The 17,660-nt window shown below is 37.7% G+C and overlaps 2 protein-coding genes across 3 annotated transcripts; one reads left to right on the forward strand and one right to left on the reverse strand.

The window, feature by feature from the left end:
* Positions 1-860: 860 nt before the first annotated feature.
* sema7a (semaphorin 7A (JohnMiltonHagen blood group)) lies at positions 861-12,731 on the reverse strand. Of its 2 annotated transcripts, none has more exons than XM_084397865.1 (14): positions 12,483-12,731; positions 12,168-12,301; positions 11,505-11,543; positions 11,312-11,407; positions 10,101-10,194; positions 9,834-9,944; positions 9,260-9,402; positions 7,819-7,997; positions 5,988-6,096; positions 4,890-5,085; positions 3,937-4,052; positions 3,656-3,801; positions 1,944-1,999; positions 861-1,824 (listed from the first exon to the last, which is right to left on the reverse strand). In XM_084397865.1, the coding sequence occupies exons 1-14, from the start codon at positions 12,643-12,645 to the stop codon at positions 1,451-1,453; spliced, it is 1,956 nt and encodes a 651-aa protein (XP_084253991.1). In that variant the 5' UTR covers positions 12,646-12,731; the 3' UTR covers positions 861-1,450. The 2 variants fall into 2 exon arrangements, with proteins under 2 accessions (XP_084253991.1, XP_084253992.1); XM_084397866.1 differs by having other exon boundaries at positions 867-1,824; positions 1,944-1,996.
* Positions 12,732-12,753: 22 nt separating this feature from the next.
* Positions 12,754-17,659, forward strand: commd4 (COMM domain containing 4). The gene is made up of 9 exons (XM_084397869.1): positions 12,754-12,811; positions 13,062-13,152; positions 13,359-13,430; positions 13,536-13,601; positions 13,693-13,732; positions 14,798-14,917; positions 16,563-16,643; positions 16,733-16,909; positions 16,993-17,659. The coding sequence occupies exons 1-9, from the start codon at positions 12,804-12,806 to the stop codon at positions 17,031-17,033; spliced, it is 696 nt and encodes a 231-aa protein (XP_084253995.1). The 5' UTR covers positions 12,754-12,803; the 3' UTR covers positions 17,034-17,659.
* The last annotated feature ends 1 nt before the right edge of the window (position 17,660 follows it).

The raw sequence follows: 17,660 nt of genomic DNA on the forward strand, positions 1-17,660 counted from the left end.
TGATACTGTGGGAATATCGCATGGCTGGAAAAGGCTCTCAGCCAATCAAATTCAGATTCCAGTTTAATAATAATAATAATAATAATAATAATAATAATCAAATATAGGCAGCAATCCAAACAGGTAGTAAAATACACACCATAAACGTAAACGTAACAAACACTACCATACACGAACATGACCTGACAACAAAAGACTGAAAACAGAGGAACTAAATACACAGAAATAAAGAACTAAATGATGAGCAGCTGTGCTGGAGGATTAGCGTCCAACGGAAAGTTCGGCCTGTTTTGAAGGTTTCATCGGATGTATCCTTAGCGGCCTTAAATCACCCACAATCCTTTGCACACATTCCAATTCGCAAAAATAAACTGACGGAAAACGAGTCTGTACTAAGCTTGTCTGAGATTATTATGAAATGTAAGACAAAAGCATAGATGTTAAACTTTAGTTTTGCTGTAAATTAATCACTAACACTAAACTGCCAATAATAAAAAGCCAGTTAATATATATATTCATTTTTAATAGTATTGTTGTGCCGTGACCGTGGGGGCGGGGACATGTGTGATGTAGCCATGCGCTCTTACTAGACCGTCTCATTCTAGCGTTGGACCACTTGCACTGAGCTTCGTGACGCACTTCCGTTTGGAATCTGGGTAACAGCTGGATTTATAACTTTATTATACAAAGTTTATATTAAGATTTTTAATATTTAATATTTTTATAACTGCTGAGGGAACGTGCATTTTCATTCAGTGCTTCTCCTTCACTTGTTCCGCCATGCGGTTCTTATGCGTGTTGCGCACATGCCTCTTTAACGCAGCATACAGCGGTGTTTTACACTTTTTCGTAATAGTCCGAAGAAAATAGTCCGTTCCGCCTCTACGGTTTGAATCCTGCGTCCATAGCAACGCTCTGTTTTTCGTGGCAACGGTGTGTTATACTTCGCAGCGGTCTGTTATCAAGAAATAACAGACCGCATTCTACATTGGAATTCAACCAAGCCATGTAATAACGTGATACATCGTATTAACGTCTAATTTATATTATATCTTTATACCACTAAATTAGTAATTGTTTTAAAAAGTGACTTGTGACCTAGGAATAGAAGAAATATTCCTTCATTTTACTTCATAATGGGTTTTTTTTTCACAGAAAAATTCTAGGCCTAAATCCTGAAACTGTCCGAGCATTTCCAGGTTCTTCAGAAGCCCAAATTTGCATTGCAGTCTCAGACTTTGGACCCCACTGTATACACTCAATAGAGATGGCAAGCGTGTAATCTCTTTTACTTCAGTGTTTACTTCCCTATAAACCTCACTTGATTAGGCCATAGTCTACACCAGACAGCCACTGACACCTGGCAACGAGTTACTGATGGTTGAAATCAGCTTACAGGTCAGAAATGCTGGAGGACGGAAGTACTGACATTTATATAACTACTTTGACCTTAAAGTGAGTGGAGATTGAAGGCACTAGTGACTAATGTGGCCATAAACCAGTCCTGGGCTCTGAGCTTGAAAGCATTGTTAAAAGCAGACTTAGGAAAAAGGTCATATTCATTCACAGTTTTAGTGTAATCACGTTCATGGGAAATACATTTGTAATTTCCATACATGTCAGCCATCATGGCTGGGATGAGGAGGAGGCACTCTGATTGAGTCGGCTGGCATGGGCTTCTCTTGTCCCCATGTTCCCATACATAAGTGGCATGATGGGAATCAACAGGACAAGAGAGATAAAAGGGGACATTAGTGGGCACAGAGTGTCGGACACTTAATGGAGCCGTTGATGATTGTTGCATATCACGTCTGAATCTTCCCACTGAAAAAAACATTTGTTAAAGATACACGAGTTAGGAAGATGGTTTTGTCTTTTGTCTTGAAATATTGCGGGGACATTTTTTTACTTAAAAACATTATGAGATTATTCTTATAACAAACCTGTTTTTTTGTGACATACGTTAGTCAGTCCATCAGCAATGTTTTGTATTCCTCCTCTGAAACAAAAAAGAAAATGATTTAAAACAGTGCTAGGGTGTTGTAGCAGGTTGCCAGGGTGTTGCTATGGAGTTTCTTGGCTAACATTGTGGCAAGGTTCTCTCAAAGTTATGAACAAACGTTATTCCAGTAAATGTTAATAGAATGTTTGTTTAGAGTTTTCTGGGCCCGTTGCACCAGCTGGACGTAAAAAGTTGGACGCATAGTTGAGATGCCATTCAAGATTCTTAAAAACTTAAATTTGCTAATGCTAAAAAAATTTAATTTGCTCATCATAAATGAGGCTACTACACCATCTGATTTCAATGAGTCAGATTACCTAACGAGTCGCCCTGTACGTTATTACAACGTATGTAAATTGTTATTTATGTAATGCCTAAACATGTAAAAGGTTATTTATAAGTCTGCTTATTAAAAGTGTGAGTATATGTTGTTTGAAGTCATATTCAAATAGAATTTCTGGAAATCCGTTTCAGTCTGATCGTATTTCGCGCGGTTTATGTGACTTTCTTAAGCTACGTAAAACATAAACGCCAGAAGTTGTTATAGAAAACATGCTGAAAATCGCTGCAGAAACAAGGTTGTGTTGTTGCAAAGTGCCAGACAAACTTCCGGCAAATTTAGATTTGCTCTGCAAGTAGTCTGGCAAAGAGCCCATTCAAGCCGATTTCTAATCCGTCTAAATCGAGGCACCAATCAGAAACGTTGAGGCGGGCTTTACACGATGACGATCGCTCTGATTGGTTTTAGGTCTATTCAATTGCGCCCAGAGGCATTTGAGCGACGTCCGTTGGTGACGCCCCTTTGGAAATGAGTTGTTAATGAAGCTTTGCCAGACCATAACTGAGAATGGTCTGGTTTTAACCAGGCTAGCAAAGTGCCGGACTAGCAGAAAATGACAATATAACGGAGACATGTTATGAAACCGGCGGAGACGACAGCACGGAATAAAGCAAACGCAAACCAGCCTCCTACCGTTCAGCCGTAGCAGACAACATCTGTATTATTTACATATATATTGTATTTATTTACATACTGTATGTACATATTACATTATGCATATCTGTATTATAACGTTGTTATATCGCATGTCATGTGTAAATGAACCCATCATCAACATTACAGTTCATGTCTGCAGTTACAATTAACTCACAATTGATTCACAGAGATGAAACTAACCTTTTCCGAACAAGTCACGACTTCTCACTTTACACCTACCTTTGACCAGGTGTACGATTTAGAATAATCAGTTGCGTGAATAATTCAATGACTCACTCACAAAGACAGTGTGTCCAAGATCGCATATTGAGTACTACATTTGAATTACCTTTGTGACCATTAAAAAGTAGGTTGCATATGGTATAAATATGCAGTAATAATTAATTCAGACATATACTAGTCTTTTCTGAACAAGTCATGACTTTTCACTTTACACCTACCTTTGACTAGGCATAAGATTAAGCCGCATTTTACATCCAGCCTAGTCTAATAACCGGGTGTATGTCCAGCTGGTGCAACTGGCCCCTGGTCTTTAATAATGTTCTCAAAACATTAGCACAAAAACACTAGCACAAAAACTAATATATATATATATATATAAATATAGCACAATAATATAATATTCTTTAATAAAATAATAAAAAGATAAAGCATACTTAGTTTGTGACGTGCAGCCTCGTTCAGTCCAAGCGCAGTATGGATCACGGGAAAGAACACATTCCTCACAGGAAGCATTGTAGTCTTGACATCTCTGCAGGTCTAACACGGACAACTGCCCAGGATATCCTACAAACAGCTTCTTCTGCAGATTAAAACAACAGCGGTGAAAATTTGCAGCAACTAGGAGTATTCGTAGGAGGTACATTCTCTTCTCTCTTTTTATTAAATCTTGTTTTACTCCCAAAAAAGCTATTAAAGGGTCTCTGGACAAACGAACCTGAACAGAGTCAAGTTTCATTGACTGTATGGGTGCTGAGCCGTTGCACAGATGCGTTTCAGAGATGATAAAAGCTTCGGAGCCGTCCTCCAGGATCTTGAGGATGTCGCCATTATCTAAGAAGAGCAAAGACAATGAATGTGAGTAAGGCAGAATGTCAGAACTAGTGAGAACATTTATTGTAAGCAGGTTCAATAGTAATTTAAAATTGACAGTACTAAGCGCATATAATGGAAAACTTGTTAAGGCTGGAATACACGGCACGACTTTCGCACTGATGCTTTCCCCGATTTGCGGTCTAGAGAAGTCCGGGTCGCTAAAGACCTGAATATGTAATAATGATTGGCGAAACGTGTATTTAAGGGTTAATAATACAAAAATCTCATTCTAAAGGGAACATATGACGAGAAAACAAATTTACCTTCATCTTTTGAAATAAAATAGTTAATTATACTCTGAAAGTATAACTTAAAACTTCATCCAGAATCCAAAAAAAAAGACTGCGGTTTCTGGCTGTGTGTAGCAACAGCTCAGCATATCCTTCTGAAGGATCCCATGCTTACAAAAGAGTGGCTGAAGTTTATAAAAGTTGCAACATGGGTTGTTGAAACATCAACAAACCAGTAGCTTGTGCAACAAAGTGCTACATTTAATTTCAAAGCCAAAAGGAGGGTTTCAATTGGAGACCTAAAGGCACAGCAGGAAATTATTATTTTTTTTTTTTTTTTTAGGGGTCAGAAAATATTTTCTTGTGCAAAGAACTTGACTATGTTTTCAGCAGATTTCAGGGATTAAAATATGACCCCTTTAAGCAGGAAAAAACAAGACAAAAGCCGGTATTGAGGGAAGGGCTTTTTAAATCAAGTGTATTGTTATTTTCTCTGGTATGAAGGAAGTCACGAAGCAAACATCAATATACAGAGATCTTGAACCAATTTACGACATCCATGTACCTGTTGCAAGCAGCAGCACATTGTGCATGTTTTCATCTGAAGCTTGGACTCGGTCAACAGCTATCTTGGTAAAGTTCTTATTACTTGTAAAGAAAGGTGTGTCTTTTTGAATGGGATGAATCCAGTCCTTCATCTCTGGATAGTCTTTAATAATATGGAGGGTGGAAACTGGAATGGAATTGCTGTTTTCCACACACTGGAAAAGATGGGAGTTATAATGTCATTTCAGTTAGCATTGTTTGAGGTTTGAGGTTATAACCATCTCATTGTTACCAAGACAAAGGCCAAGGTAAAAATGACTGTGGATTTCCTCAAGTATAAGAGGAGATTTAAAATAGCTATTGTGAGGAAACAATAGCCTTGGCTCACCAACAATGGCTATAGAAATAACCCATAACGATTCACCTTTGGGTCAAGAGTAAAATGATTGAGGAAGTTGTTGGGTATAAATAAGTTCACAAAAATAAAACTTAGGAAAATGTGAATTAAATAAACATTTGCAGTGAACACGCTTCACTTGAATCTAAGGTTACTCAATACAGTTTTTTTTAACAATGTTTTAATGCAAAAAATAGGACAATATTACAAAAATGTTTGGTAAATGCTAATATATTTACACATTTATTAATTAAAATGATTATCTATTCCTTTTTATATTACTAAAAATAATTATTTACATTTTCATTATCATTTAATTAATTATTTTAATGATTTTTTCCCCAATTAAGTTTTTCTATTGCGGCCCCAAGGGAGTCTACGACGGTCAGTTTGACTCAGATCATTGTCAACTTAGAAATAATACCACAATACCAGTTGAGCTATTCATCAAATCTGGAAACAATATGTGGAATATTGTTGACACGCTCATGGAAAGGTCTTGTGGTGTTTGTGAATACTAGGAAACTAAAAAAATTTAAACTTCCCTACACATTATTTGACCACAGTGGTTAACTGGTAGGTGTTGTAATGCAGTGTAGTGCAAAACCAAAAGAGGGCAGACTAACAGATATTTGAGTTTTTCTATCCAAACAAAACAAAATAATATGATAAAACAAGATGTTTATAAAGATTATTCTGGAAAGGAATGTTGTTGCTCACCGTTCCTGGTCTTGGGCTGGGCATGGCCCCAGTATGACCTTTGAAGGAAGATTTCTCAAAAACATAATCAAGATCCTTCAAGTTGTATATGCAGACAGCAGTAGAGTTCCTGTGCAAATGTTAAAAGAACAGATTGTTAACACACACACACACACATATATACATAAAACTGATGGCTTTTTAGTTCGGGTACAATCTGCGATCTCTGGCCCAGTTTGTTTTCTGGCTTCCATGGCTTCAACTTGCTGTGTTTTCCGCCAACTGGAAACACGGGTTGTCGAACTATTATTGGGTAAATTGGCAGTGGGCGGAGTCACATCGACCAAAACAAAAACAGACATTCCAACACGAAACACACATTTTAAAGTAGAATAACAGGCTGTTGCATTGTTTTTTCAGAGAAATGAGTTGGTGAACTTAGCATGTTATCCGCTAGCATATAGTATTTTTGTGCTTTAGTACAGTCGTCATTCGCAGTGCTTCATGGGAGTAGGTGGAGCTAAAGAATTCTTTTGGTGTTTTTTTCTTTTTCATTGACAGCCAATCAGAATCCTTCCTGCTTTCAAGAGCTACAGCATTTAAAGTGGCAAGCGACAAAACTACAGCGAGCGCGTCAAAAAAACATATTTTTTATCGTTCGTTGGTGTGGATGCGAATCCTCTTAGTTCAGCCTTCCGCTTGGAACAATGACTGATAAGCTTAATAAACAAGCGACAATTGACTTTTTGTGTTTGTACTGATCACTTACAGACTGTGGCCCGGTTTACACCTGGTATTAAGAAGTGTTTTGGTCGATCGGAACACAAGTAGAGGAAGAAAACACATCTCGTTTACACCTGGTATTATAATCTGTCTCTTTTGTCCAGTTTCAACCACTTATATCCTTATTTCTTCAAGGGGAGGGTAAATGTAGGTGCTTTTTCTGATCTTTCGATCTAATGGACGAAGTAAGCTCACGCAATTTACATATCAAAGTGCCCGAAGACGACAGAAAAACATACGGAGAGCAGCAGCTTGTATTTCTGCTCTGAGAGCCGCAAGACGACGCAGTGAGTGCGTGTTAGAAATCAGGAATGGTGAGAGAACATTGTACTTGGTACATTTTTCATCTTCAAACCAAACTTGGGTCTCCAGCCAAAGTTTTAATCCTGTCTCATTAGCACGCTTCCCATTATGTTTACGCATTAGATCAGTAGGTGGAGAGTAGATGGTCTTTTGTGGCTGTTCGAACGCATTCGACCACATGAGTATTTACACTATCCGGTCGAATGCGTTTTCGACTACCTCTGGAAGTGGTTCAAAACATTTTAGACCTCGTTTACACCTGTATTTAGCGTCGTCCACTTGTGATCCGATCGACCAAAACGCATCTTAATACAAGGTGTAAACAGGGCCTGTGTGTTGACTCAGTTCTCTTTACTGCCATGATTATATATGGGTAGGGATGGAGACAGTACATTGGGTACTTGTTAGTAGCTACATTTCTGTCATGACAACTCTCGAAGAGATTGGCATGGTAATGGATGTGGCAATGTTAATGTATTTGGTCTCGGCGGAATAGATCTGCTTCGCTTCTGCTGCTGCAGAGCAAGTACCGAGACTTGCTACTGCCAATACCTTCACAGACATACAGCTGCTCTACATATAACATACATGAAATAACCCCCGTAGCAGATCTATACAGGTGGAGCTGGGGAAGATGGAGGGTTTCTGAAGTGCCAAAACAATGCCAAGTATTTGAATGTTGAGAAAGCAAGCTCATTGGTTACACAGCAAGCAATCTGCTGTGCGTGAATACTATTTAAATATCAGAAGATAATGCAGTCTTTACCAGCTGCTGGAGAAGAGCGCATACACTCGCGACTTCATCCAGTCCTCAGCATGCTGCACAAAAACATCCTGCAGGCGGTTGAAGTACAACGACTCACTAGGAATCCCACACACGAGGCGTGCCTTCAGGAAGGAGGTCCAGATGTTCTGGAGGAACAGCTTGGGACCGCCCTCATCAACCTATGAGAGAGTGTTATTTTCACAGGTGGAAAATATTCAGCTGAATTTCAAGCCCAGATATATTTGTCTATCCACATGCCATGAAAGCTTTGTTTCTCTTCAGAACGTTCTCAGATCTTCCCTAATGTTCTAGCAAGGTTCTCTCAAAGTTATGAACAAACGTTCTTCCAGTAACATTAATAGAATGTTTGTTTTAAGTGTTCTGGTCTTTGAAAATGTTCTCAAAACGTTATGGAAATATTCTTTTAAAACGTTTTATTTGGAATTTTTCCTATACGATAGCCTACTACTTGTTTCAGAATTGACAAAGAACATTCAAAAGTAACGTTCCCATTATGTATGCAAAATGAGTTCCCTTAAAGGAGCTTTATGTAAGAAATGTATTTCAATTAATCATAAAATGGCCCTGATATGTCACTAGACATTAAGAAATCATGTTCATTTCAAATACTTATATGTAGTCCGGCCAGGATATTGTCATTTAAAAAGTGAAGTTGCAGCCCTCAACTGATGTTGATGTTGTCATCTTGTGTTTTGGCCTGATGCTCCACCCTCCACCTATCTACCAATCACAAAGTCAGTAGTGTTTCGGCATCGGGGTTGCCAGCTCTGCTCTAGTTACCACAGCTACGTAGCAGCCTACGTTCCTGCTGGATCCTGCAGCCTATCTGGCAACCTCGAGTCAGGGGGGAGGGGGAGGGGATACACCGCTCTACAGTAATTTGAAAGTGATTGCAGTACCAGTTTTGGCCACAATCTTACATACGGCTCCTTTAACATCCGCATAACCAAGAAACATTTTTTTTAAAACACTTAAAATACAAGATGGTTTATGAAAATAATGTTTTCACAACATAATGTGAACGTTAGCAAACTGTTCTTAGAGCATATTTTTTGCATAGCTCATGCTTTGTTTCCAGAATCTGATATCTGTCCAACAGTCTTGTTTCCAGCTGATGTTTACTAAAAACTTTGCTGAAGCACTGAAAGAAGAGTGATGACTGCATTGCTGGCACTGTCAATTAGACGCCAATGAGGCTTGCAGTGCTGAAATGTCTCTTTACCACCTCCACAATAATCATGGCAACCAATCCCTGGCAAGCAAATGCCTTTATAAGTTAAGGCCATTCATCTTTCCTTGAAACGAGTAGGATGATAAAATTGCTTTTGAAGGTCACTTTTCCACAATTATTGTTCTCTCAGACATGTAGGAAGCCTCACAAAGAACAGACACATCTTTCATATCCATGTGAGAAACCTACCTTACAAACTCTGGCAACTCTAGATATCCAAGGATCAGCTTCTGGGCTCGTGTCCGAGTTTTTTTCACGAAATAAGACGTATATCTTCTCATTCAAGGAGTCATTTTTGCGCTCGGCCAGAAAACTGGAGATAAAAGTGGGCTCTGTGGGGGAGTCCGAATAAGTCATGAATTATTTCTTTATTCATTCCACTTTTTTTTACTAATTTCAATGAACCTCAACTTTAGCTTCAAGTGTGAAACAGTGACAAGGGAGTATTTTGATAGCTGAAGCTTGGGAGTAGAAAAATGCTGCGCTGTAAGCAATTGATGACCTTTCTCATGCTGAGCAAACTCTTGTAAGCAAAATTAGTGCATAGGCTACTTAAGTGCAGTCTTTAGAAGCAGAGTAAGATCTACGAGTTCACTCAGACTAATCTGTCCTAAGTTCCTTAAATCTGAAATAACCTTTCTTTGTGGACATTTGGAGATTTCCTCAATTAGAAAAACAGTTCAAACAGTTCATACATAAAATACGAGTTTGCCTAAAAATGCTAAAATTGTTATTTTTAGTGAAAATGTGTGAGTCCACCAACCTGAGACCCACTGGTCATGCATCCATACGCTGATTCGATTTCCAGCTTTTCTTCGAAACTGCAGCAGGGTTCCATCACTGTAAAGAGGAGCTGCTGCATAGAGGTCTCCATCTGCACATTTAAATGGCAACATTCATTATGAAAGAGCTGAATCACTTTCTCGGATCTGCTTAATGAAAGCCTATTCTAGATAAGCATGTACAATCCTCCAGCTCATTCACAAAGCCTGCAGATCAAAATATTAAGTGGCTTGCGCTCCGCACTTACCTGCAATCAGAGACAGCGAGTTCTGTGTAGATGTGTGAGGTGAGATCCCTGTGCCGTCTACAACCTCAGTGGAATGATTGCTTTCTGCGGGAAACTTTGAAAAGAGACAATCATTTTAGAGAGCAGCGATATGGCAAGCCATTTTAACATTTATTCATTTGCATGATATGAATGAAAGAGATCTACAATTGAAAATACAATTACAAATGTACTAAAATTTTAATTAAAGTTGAGATGTCAAGAATTTCTGTAAGTGCTCACATAATATTTTATATCAAGAATTCACATTTTTGTAATAGTAATAACTGATATAAAAAAAATTGGCATTTTAACAAGTAAAAATGATAATCTTGATATCAGGAATTATTTTAACTAGTGAAAATTTGAATGCTGATATCAAAAATAATTTTTTTCTGGGAATTAAAAGTCAAAATGGCGTTTGAACTAGTAAGACATTGGTTCTCAATCACATATTTGAGTGTTTAAATGTAAATGTCACACAGAAATGACTTCATATTAATACTTTTTCACTAAAGTTTATTTTATTTGCGGTAAAATTTACGACAAGCTGAAACCAGACATATGCACAGCCAGTAAAGCTGACAAAAATTACAGAGAGTCCAAGCTTATATAAAAAACGTTTGGTTGTGTTTAATTAGTTTTGAGAATGGCACACTTTGATTGGGTGAAGATTTGCTGCAAATGCGAGAGAGAGAGAGAGAGAGAGAGAGAGAGAGAGAGAGAGAGAGAGAGAGAGAGAGAGAGAGAGATCTTTTGGGCATCTTTTTATTAAAATTATCTAGCAGCATGTAACTGGGCGGGCTGAGTACATAGAGCCTATACACAGCATTAAATAAATATTATTTGTATTATTTTTTCATTTTTTTTTTACAATTACTCTTTGAATTTTTGGGATCATATATTTCGGGGTCACCCCAAAAGACAAGGAATGTAACATAAACTAGGAGCTTATGAGGATTAATCATCCAAGTTGATTGTACTTAAAAAAAAATTAAGGCAGCAACTTTTTTTACAGCGTACACAATCATATTCCGTGAATCTGGTGGAAATTTTACACGCACAAATAGAGTTGAGTCAAGTTACACATATTTTTTACACAGTATGGTCTTACTAAAAAAAGAAAACTGTGCAGTTCTAAATATGTTGCAGAGCTATATGCAAAAATCTTGCTCTCTAAATTTGTTTCTCACCAGTTTCCAACACTTCGGCTCTTCTCCATTCGTCCCACATACGAATGTGCAGTCTTGAAATCTCTCAATTACGGTGACTACATTTTCACAATAGCTCTGTATATATGGAGGAATATTAGAAAGACTGTTATAAACCACAAAACTCCATTTGTTCTTTTATGTTTCACTTCTTCAAAAGAATTTAAAAACTCACCTTACCACATCTTGGTAAGTTTGGATTCAGAGTGAAGTTCTACAAATAAAAATAAAACATCATCTGAATCAATTCTATAAAGTTTGCATCTCTATAAACCGTGTTTTATTTTATTATCTCGGTCACAAAATCTTCTGAACACTTCTCAAAATGTTTATATATTTGAGTACTATGACTGCACAATCACACAATAAACATTTAAATAATGTATTGTAACCATAGCAACAGATTGGACATGTTGATGGAAATAAATCTTTCATGAACACCTGCTATTCTTTTGTTTGCTTAAATGATCTGAATTAAACTGCACTGACAGACACACGTTTGTTGTGGACCCAGCTGCCTTGTGTGCGTCATGGCTTCATTTCTAACTATCTATTCACAATATATAATTTAACCTAGGCTCAATTTACCAATTACTCCCACTGCCAAAAGTTTCAGTTAACTTCAGTTAAAGCGTTAAAAAGAATAATTTATCACTGACATGCTACTATGCTTTACATTCAAACTCTGAAATTAGTTTGAATAGAATTAAAAGAATATTATCTTAATAATAATAATTTTATATTTCATAATATTTTCAATAGAAAATGGCAAAATCATATACAAACATTGTGATTCATTTAAATATCACATATAATTGACATATTAAGGACCATTTACCTCCAAAATATCACCAGTGTCTACATCAACATGTAGAACATTATTTAATCCTCCCAACAAAAGACTGTTCGATCCTTCTTCATGAAATAAGACTGTATGACTATAATTCGTGTTGTATAACAGTAGAGAGTCATCTGAGAAAAATTAAATAAAACTTGGGTAAAGTTATGTCGTAGTAAGATATAATATATCACATCTCTCACAAACACAATTTAGACTGCATTATTTGATATACAAAACAAACAAACACTACTATCAATTTATTTATTTATTATAATTAGTCTGACTACAGGGTAAAATCGTATTTTCTCTTACCTTGTTTTACTGTTAATCTGGGATTACTAGAGCAAACCACGCACTGAAAGCACGCTCCATAAATAAACCAAGGATACGCCAAAATTCCTTTGATGTCGACAGAGAAATATCGTTTTAGGAGCATTATCCTGCAGTCTATTCGCTCAGAGTAACTCGAACACATCTCATCTCCAGCTGAGTGCTTGCGTAGACTGAACAACACCCCCCCCCCCCCCCCCCGTCGATGTACTAGGCGAGATTGCTGCCTGGAGAGAACCTACGAACTCAAGGGTGGATAGGATACACATCACAGTGAGATGTAGACTACACAGTTCTAGACTAATGATATAGTGTGTTGGTAATATTTTCTTAACATTCACCGTTAATAATTTGCATATGCGCGTTTGCAGTTTAATCTTTCGATTTCAGTCGGAACTCGGAATAAAACATTCATTTGCCGTATTAAAAATGTCACTTTAGTTAGTGTGACTTAAAATAAGGGCCCAAATCAGTCAAATATTGTATCACGAACTTCTCAACTTTATAAAAGGAACTACACTGATAGAATATAAAATATGTTTTTAACCAATTTGACTCCAGTCCAGTAGAGGCGGCATGGGAAAGCTGGTGTGCTATCCACCAAATAACAGTAGAAGAACAAGAAGAGCAGCTGACTGACTGTGTCACAATGGTATTTATCTTATTTCTTATTGAACGGTAGCTGAGTTTATTTTGGTTTCACGTTTGAAACCATTAAAGCTATAATATGTGACCGCTTTGTTTTGTGGATAGTTGATTTATTTTCATTTTTGTGGATAGCGCACGCTAATCGTGTAGTGTAGTCTGTCTGGCTGAGACATTCTTCACTCAATTTGCTCTTTCATTATTTTATTTCAGAGGTTCCGATTTTGTGGAGATCTGGACTGTCCTGACTGGGTCCTTGCAGAAATAAGCACCTTAGCTAGAATAGTAAGCGCGGGTTGTCTAAATTTAGTTGTTGTTTTGATGCTCCCTTTGACACCTTCTGTCTAAAACTTAATTATATATAATTTGCTTCATTGCTGTTCTTCACAGTCGAGCGTCAAGATGAAACTTCTGTGTGTGCAAGTCATGAAAGACCTGCTTGATGAAGGCATTGATGTAAGAGAGCACTGGCTACAGCAGACTGCTATACTGGAAACTGAATTGATATTCCTCTGACTAGTAACTGTATACAATTATCTGTTTTCAGTATGACAAAGTTTCAAAGCTGACCACAGATGCAAAATTTGGTGAGTATAACCCAGTTTTTGTGTCATGTGTTCTCAGTAATAGTGATGTGTCAAATAAGATTATTATAAATCAAATGTTTCAATACTGATAAGCTGATAATCATTTTCATGTTATGGCTTATAACAATAAATGGCTGATATTAAAATTATTTTCAAATAATATTTGATGTTAAATATTAATATTAAATTGACACTAAAATTAGAACTTTTAAATGCTACAAGTGAATGTAGGCAATACAGTGTGGGAAAACTGGATATGGATATTGATTTTGAGATTTGCTAAAGATAACATTTAACATTGTTATTAAACTATTAGTGCTTTTAAAGATTAATTGAGTTAGATGACGTCAAAAGTTAGGATATGAGCAACAATGAAATATCCATTGTTTACCATTCAAAAAGTGCTTTATGCTAGCCTGGCTAACGTCAGACCTCGTCTCATTGAGACGTGGTCTGGGAACCACATGTTCATTTTCTCGTATTTGAGGCGTGGTTTACGAATGCCCAGAGCCGTTTATTGGGCGCTACGAATGTCTATCAAATGCGCCTGTAAGTAGCTCATAGCCAATCGTTTCAATTATACCAGATGACGTATGTAGAGCGACAGAAATTCGACGAGGAAGAAGACGAAATAAACTTGCGTTCTAAACTACTTAGAACACTATCTAAGGCTGCATCGAAAGGTTACTTCGCGTCTGCTGCCATGTTGGATCCATAGATATAAACAAACTGCTTCGGTGTGTCGCATAGACGTCGTCATCGTCTTGCTGCTCCCTCCCCGTTCTGTGATTGGTTCCCTTTTTGAGGGGAAAATCTGGTCCATGGTGTCCAGGCTGCCTAGCAGCGTGAATAAAATCGCGCTGCGCGCAAGGCAGCATGAGGAAACCCAGGCTAGCTTTATCCATAAAATTAATGATTAATTGATCAATGATTATTACATTTTTTTTCATTTTGACTGATAACTGATATGTTACCAATATGTATACATCCCTACATAAATGTCTTTTCTGTTGTCTGTGTGTATTTTATGCCATATCTCTGGCTAATTTGTAATTTTTTCCCCAGAAATTGGAGACATTAAAGCCAGTGTAGCTGTGCTGAGTTTCATTCTGTCCAGTGCTGCTAAACATGATGTAGACAGTGAATCTCTCTCCAGTGAACTACAGCAGCTTGGCCTGCCGAAGGGTAAGGATACGCACTTTATCATTTTGTGGACTTTATAGTAAAGTCCTCCATTATGCTATTTTAACGGTTTCCGCAGACCGTCGCTTTGACGGAACGCTCAGTAAATAAGTTTATTAAATTCATTCACAATATGTACACATTCATAATTAATCTTATGCCTAATATGATATAATGGTTCTTGACAGTTACTAATTCTTATATTACGTTTAATAGTTTGCCTCATTATTTTTGTCGGTCATTTAACATTTCTATCCTAAAACAGCTGTCAAATATGAAATGTTTAGTTTAGCTACTTAAATATTATCTCACACTTAATGACCGTTAACTATATCGTCGCGCTGGAATTCGCGGACAGCAGCTTCTGTGAACATAAAGCCCGCCTACTTTGATTTGATTGGTCATCTCATATTTTGACATTGACGAGCGGTGACAGACCAATGAGGCAGCTCAGATGAGAAGATCTTGGTACCGTGCAATATCCTTGCTGCACTAAAGTAGAGTTAATACTATATTAGGCAATTATTTCACAATTATTTTTTGTATGGAAAAATACATAGGTCCGGTGACCTTATAGCTGGCTATGGCCATGATTGGTCTACTCTGCTCTGATTGGTCTGATGGCCCAGTCTGTTGTGATTGGTCTACTCTGCTCTGATTGGTCAGATGGCCCAGTCTGTTGTGATTGGTCTAGTCTGCTCTGATTGGTCAGATGGCCCAGTGTGTTGTCATTGGTCTACTCTGATCTGATTGGTCAGATGGCCCAGTCTGTTGTGATTGGTCTACTCTGCTCTGATTGGTCAGATGGCCCAGTCTGTTGTGATTGGTCTACTCTGCTCTGATTGGTCAGATGCCCCAATCTGTTGTGATTGGTGTACTCTGCTCTGATTGGTCAGATGGCCCAGTCTGTTGTGATTGGTCTACTCTGCTCTGATTGGTCAGATGGCCCAGTCTGTTGTGATTGGTCTAGTCTGCTCTGATTGGTCAGATGGCCCAGTGTGTTGTCATTGGTCTACTCTGCTCTGATTGGTCAGATGGCCCAGTCTGTTGTGATTTGTCTACTCTGCTCTGATTGGTCAGATGGCCCATTCTGTTGTGATTGGTCTACTCTGCTCTGATTGGTCAGATGGCCCATTCTGTTGTGATTGGTCTACAGCGCGTGCCGGAAATGAAACGGCCTTTTCTGAATTTCAGCTCCAGATCTTCCTCAGCACTTGATATAAAGCTATACAAACAATAATGATGCCGTTGGTTTTACCGTATCAATTCAAGCCAGAGTTCTCATCCTTTGGAAGTGCATCAAATTGATTGGCTTTCACAACGCAGAAAAACAGCGTTTTCTCGACAACACGAACCAGACTCTTCCAGTCTCAGCTACAACTAGTGTTTGAGGATCAAAATAGACGTTATTCACAAGCAGCCAGTGAAGACCATAGATGGGCATTATGCAAATTTGTACGATCAGGAAGTAAGATTGGAATTACTGGCGTTTCAGGCACTTCAGAATCGGTTCTTTCTTTTGGGAGACAAACACTCCATTTATAGTGCACTTTAATCTTTGAAACTTTGCAGACCTTTTACAGTCACAAACAGCTGTAATATCTGAAAAAAAGTGTAATGCTTTAATCATGTATTTTTTTGTGTTTAGAGCACGCCACAGGACTGTGTAAATCATATGAAGATAAACACAGTGCTCTACAGGAAAAGCTGAGGGAGAGCAGCCTACGATGTGAGTATTACCAATAAAAAAAAGAAGAAAGGAAATTCATCCCGGATTATTTATTTGCATATAATATCCTGATCCATGCCATGTGTCAGTGGGTCGTCTGGAAGCGGTGAACTGGCGTGTGGATTACACCCTGAGCTCCAGTGAAATAAAGCAAGTGAATGAACCCACAGTCCAGCTCAGACTTCAGGCTCAGGACCCCGAGACCGACTCCACAGAGACCACCGTTGTCTCCATCACTGCTGACAAGTTCAGAGTCCTGCTAACAGGTGGCCAAGTCATTTCCCTTCTGGGATCAGTAATTATACATTGTATTATGCAAATTGTAAATTTCCTTCTTTTTGTTTTCCAGAACTCAAACAAGCACAGACTATGATGAATGCACTACAGTGAGCCAGTCATCCTTTGTTGAAGAGTATTGATGAAATGTGCACGTGCACAGAATCTGTCCGTGTACATGAAATGTGCTTCTCAGAAAGAAAAGGAAAATGTTTTTCTAAAATTATGTATTTTGTAGAGGTCTCCAAATGTGGTTGCTCAAATTGAGCACTGACCTTAAAAAAGCACATCGATCAGATTTATCATTTTTATTCATTTCTTTTTGGACCAGACGTCACTAGAAACTTAATTTTGTCACGGGTTGAATGACATCCTGAGAACATAAAGCTCTTAGTGATTCATCTCACCTCATGTATTTGTCTTAATATTATGTGCATTTTCTTAAATATATTGTTTTTTTTTCTCTCTCTTTAAAAAAATGTAATGTAATAACAACAGTTCCGCAATTTCCTTAACGTTACTTAAAATTAAATTTTGTCAATTTTTCATTGTTTGTTTTGTTACTAATGTAATTAACAGTTTGCAGTTAAAGGCATATCCTTAAAATACAAATACATACTTTGTATTTTATTCAGATATTTGATTTATTTCCCCTGGCATTGAGAATATCTATTCAGAGATTCAGACCAGTTGGAAATCTTCAGAATTGAAGAACTGGAAATAAACTACAACTCCCGTGAT

This window comes from Rutilus rutilus (assembly GCF_951802725.1).
Source record: "Rutilus rutilus genome assembly, chromosome: 23".
Classification (NCBI taxonomy): Eukaryota; Metazoa; Chordata; class Actinopteri; order Cypriniformes; family Leuciscidae; genus Rutilus; species Rutilus rutilus.

Coding starts and splice junctions, on each gene's coding strand:
- sema7a (XM_084397865.1), bottom strand. CDS start 12,645: ATGTGTTCGAGTTACTCTGAGCGAATAGACTGCAGGATAATGCTCCTA. Junction 12,302..12,482: donor CAGATTAACAGTAAAACAAG/GTAAGAGAAAAT, acceptor AATTTTTCTCAG/ATGACTCTCTACTGTTATAC. Junction 10,195..11,311: donor AGCCGAAGTGTTGGAAACTG/GTGAGAAACAAA, acceptor CTCTTTTCAAAG/TTTCCCGCAGAAAGCAATCA.
- commd4 (XM_084397869.1), top strand. Junction 13,153..13,358: donor TGACTGACTGTGTCACAATG/GTATTTATCTTA, acceptor ATTTTATTTCAG/AGGTTCCGATTTTGTGGAGA. Junction 13,733..14,797: donor GACCACAGATGCAAAATTTG/GTGAGTATAACC, acceptor TTTTTTCCCCAG/AAATTGGAGACATTAAAGCC.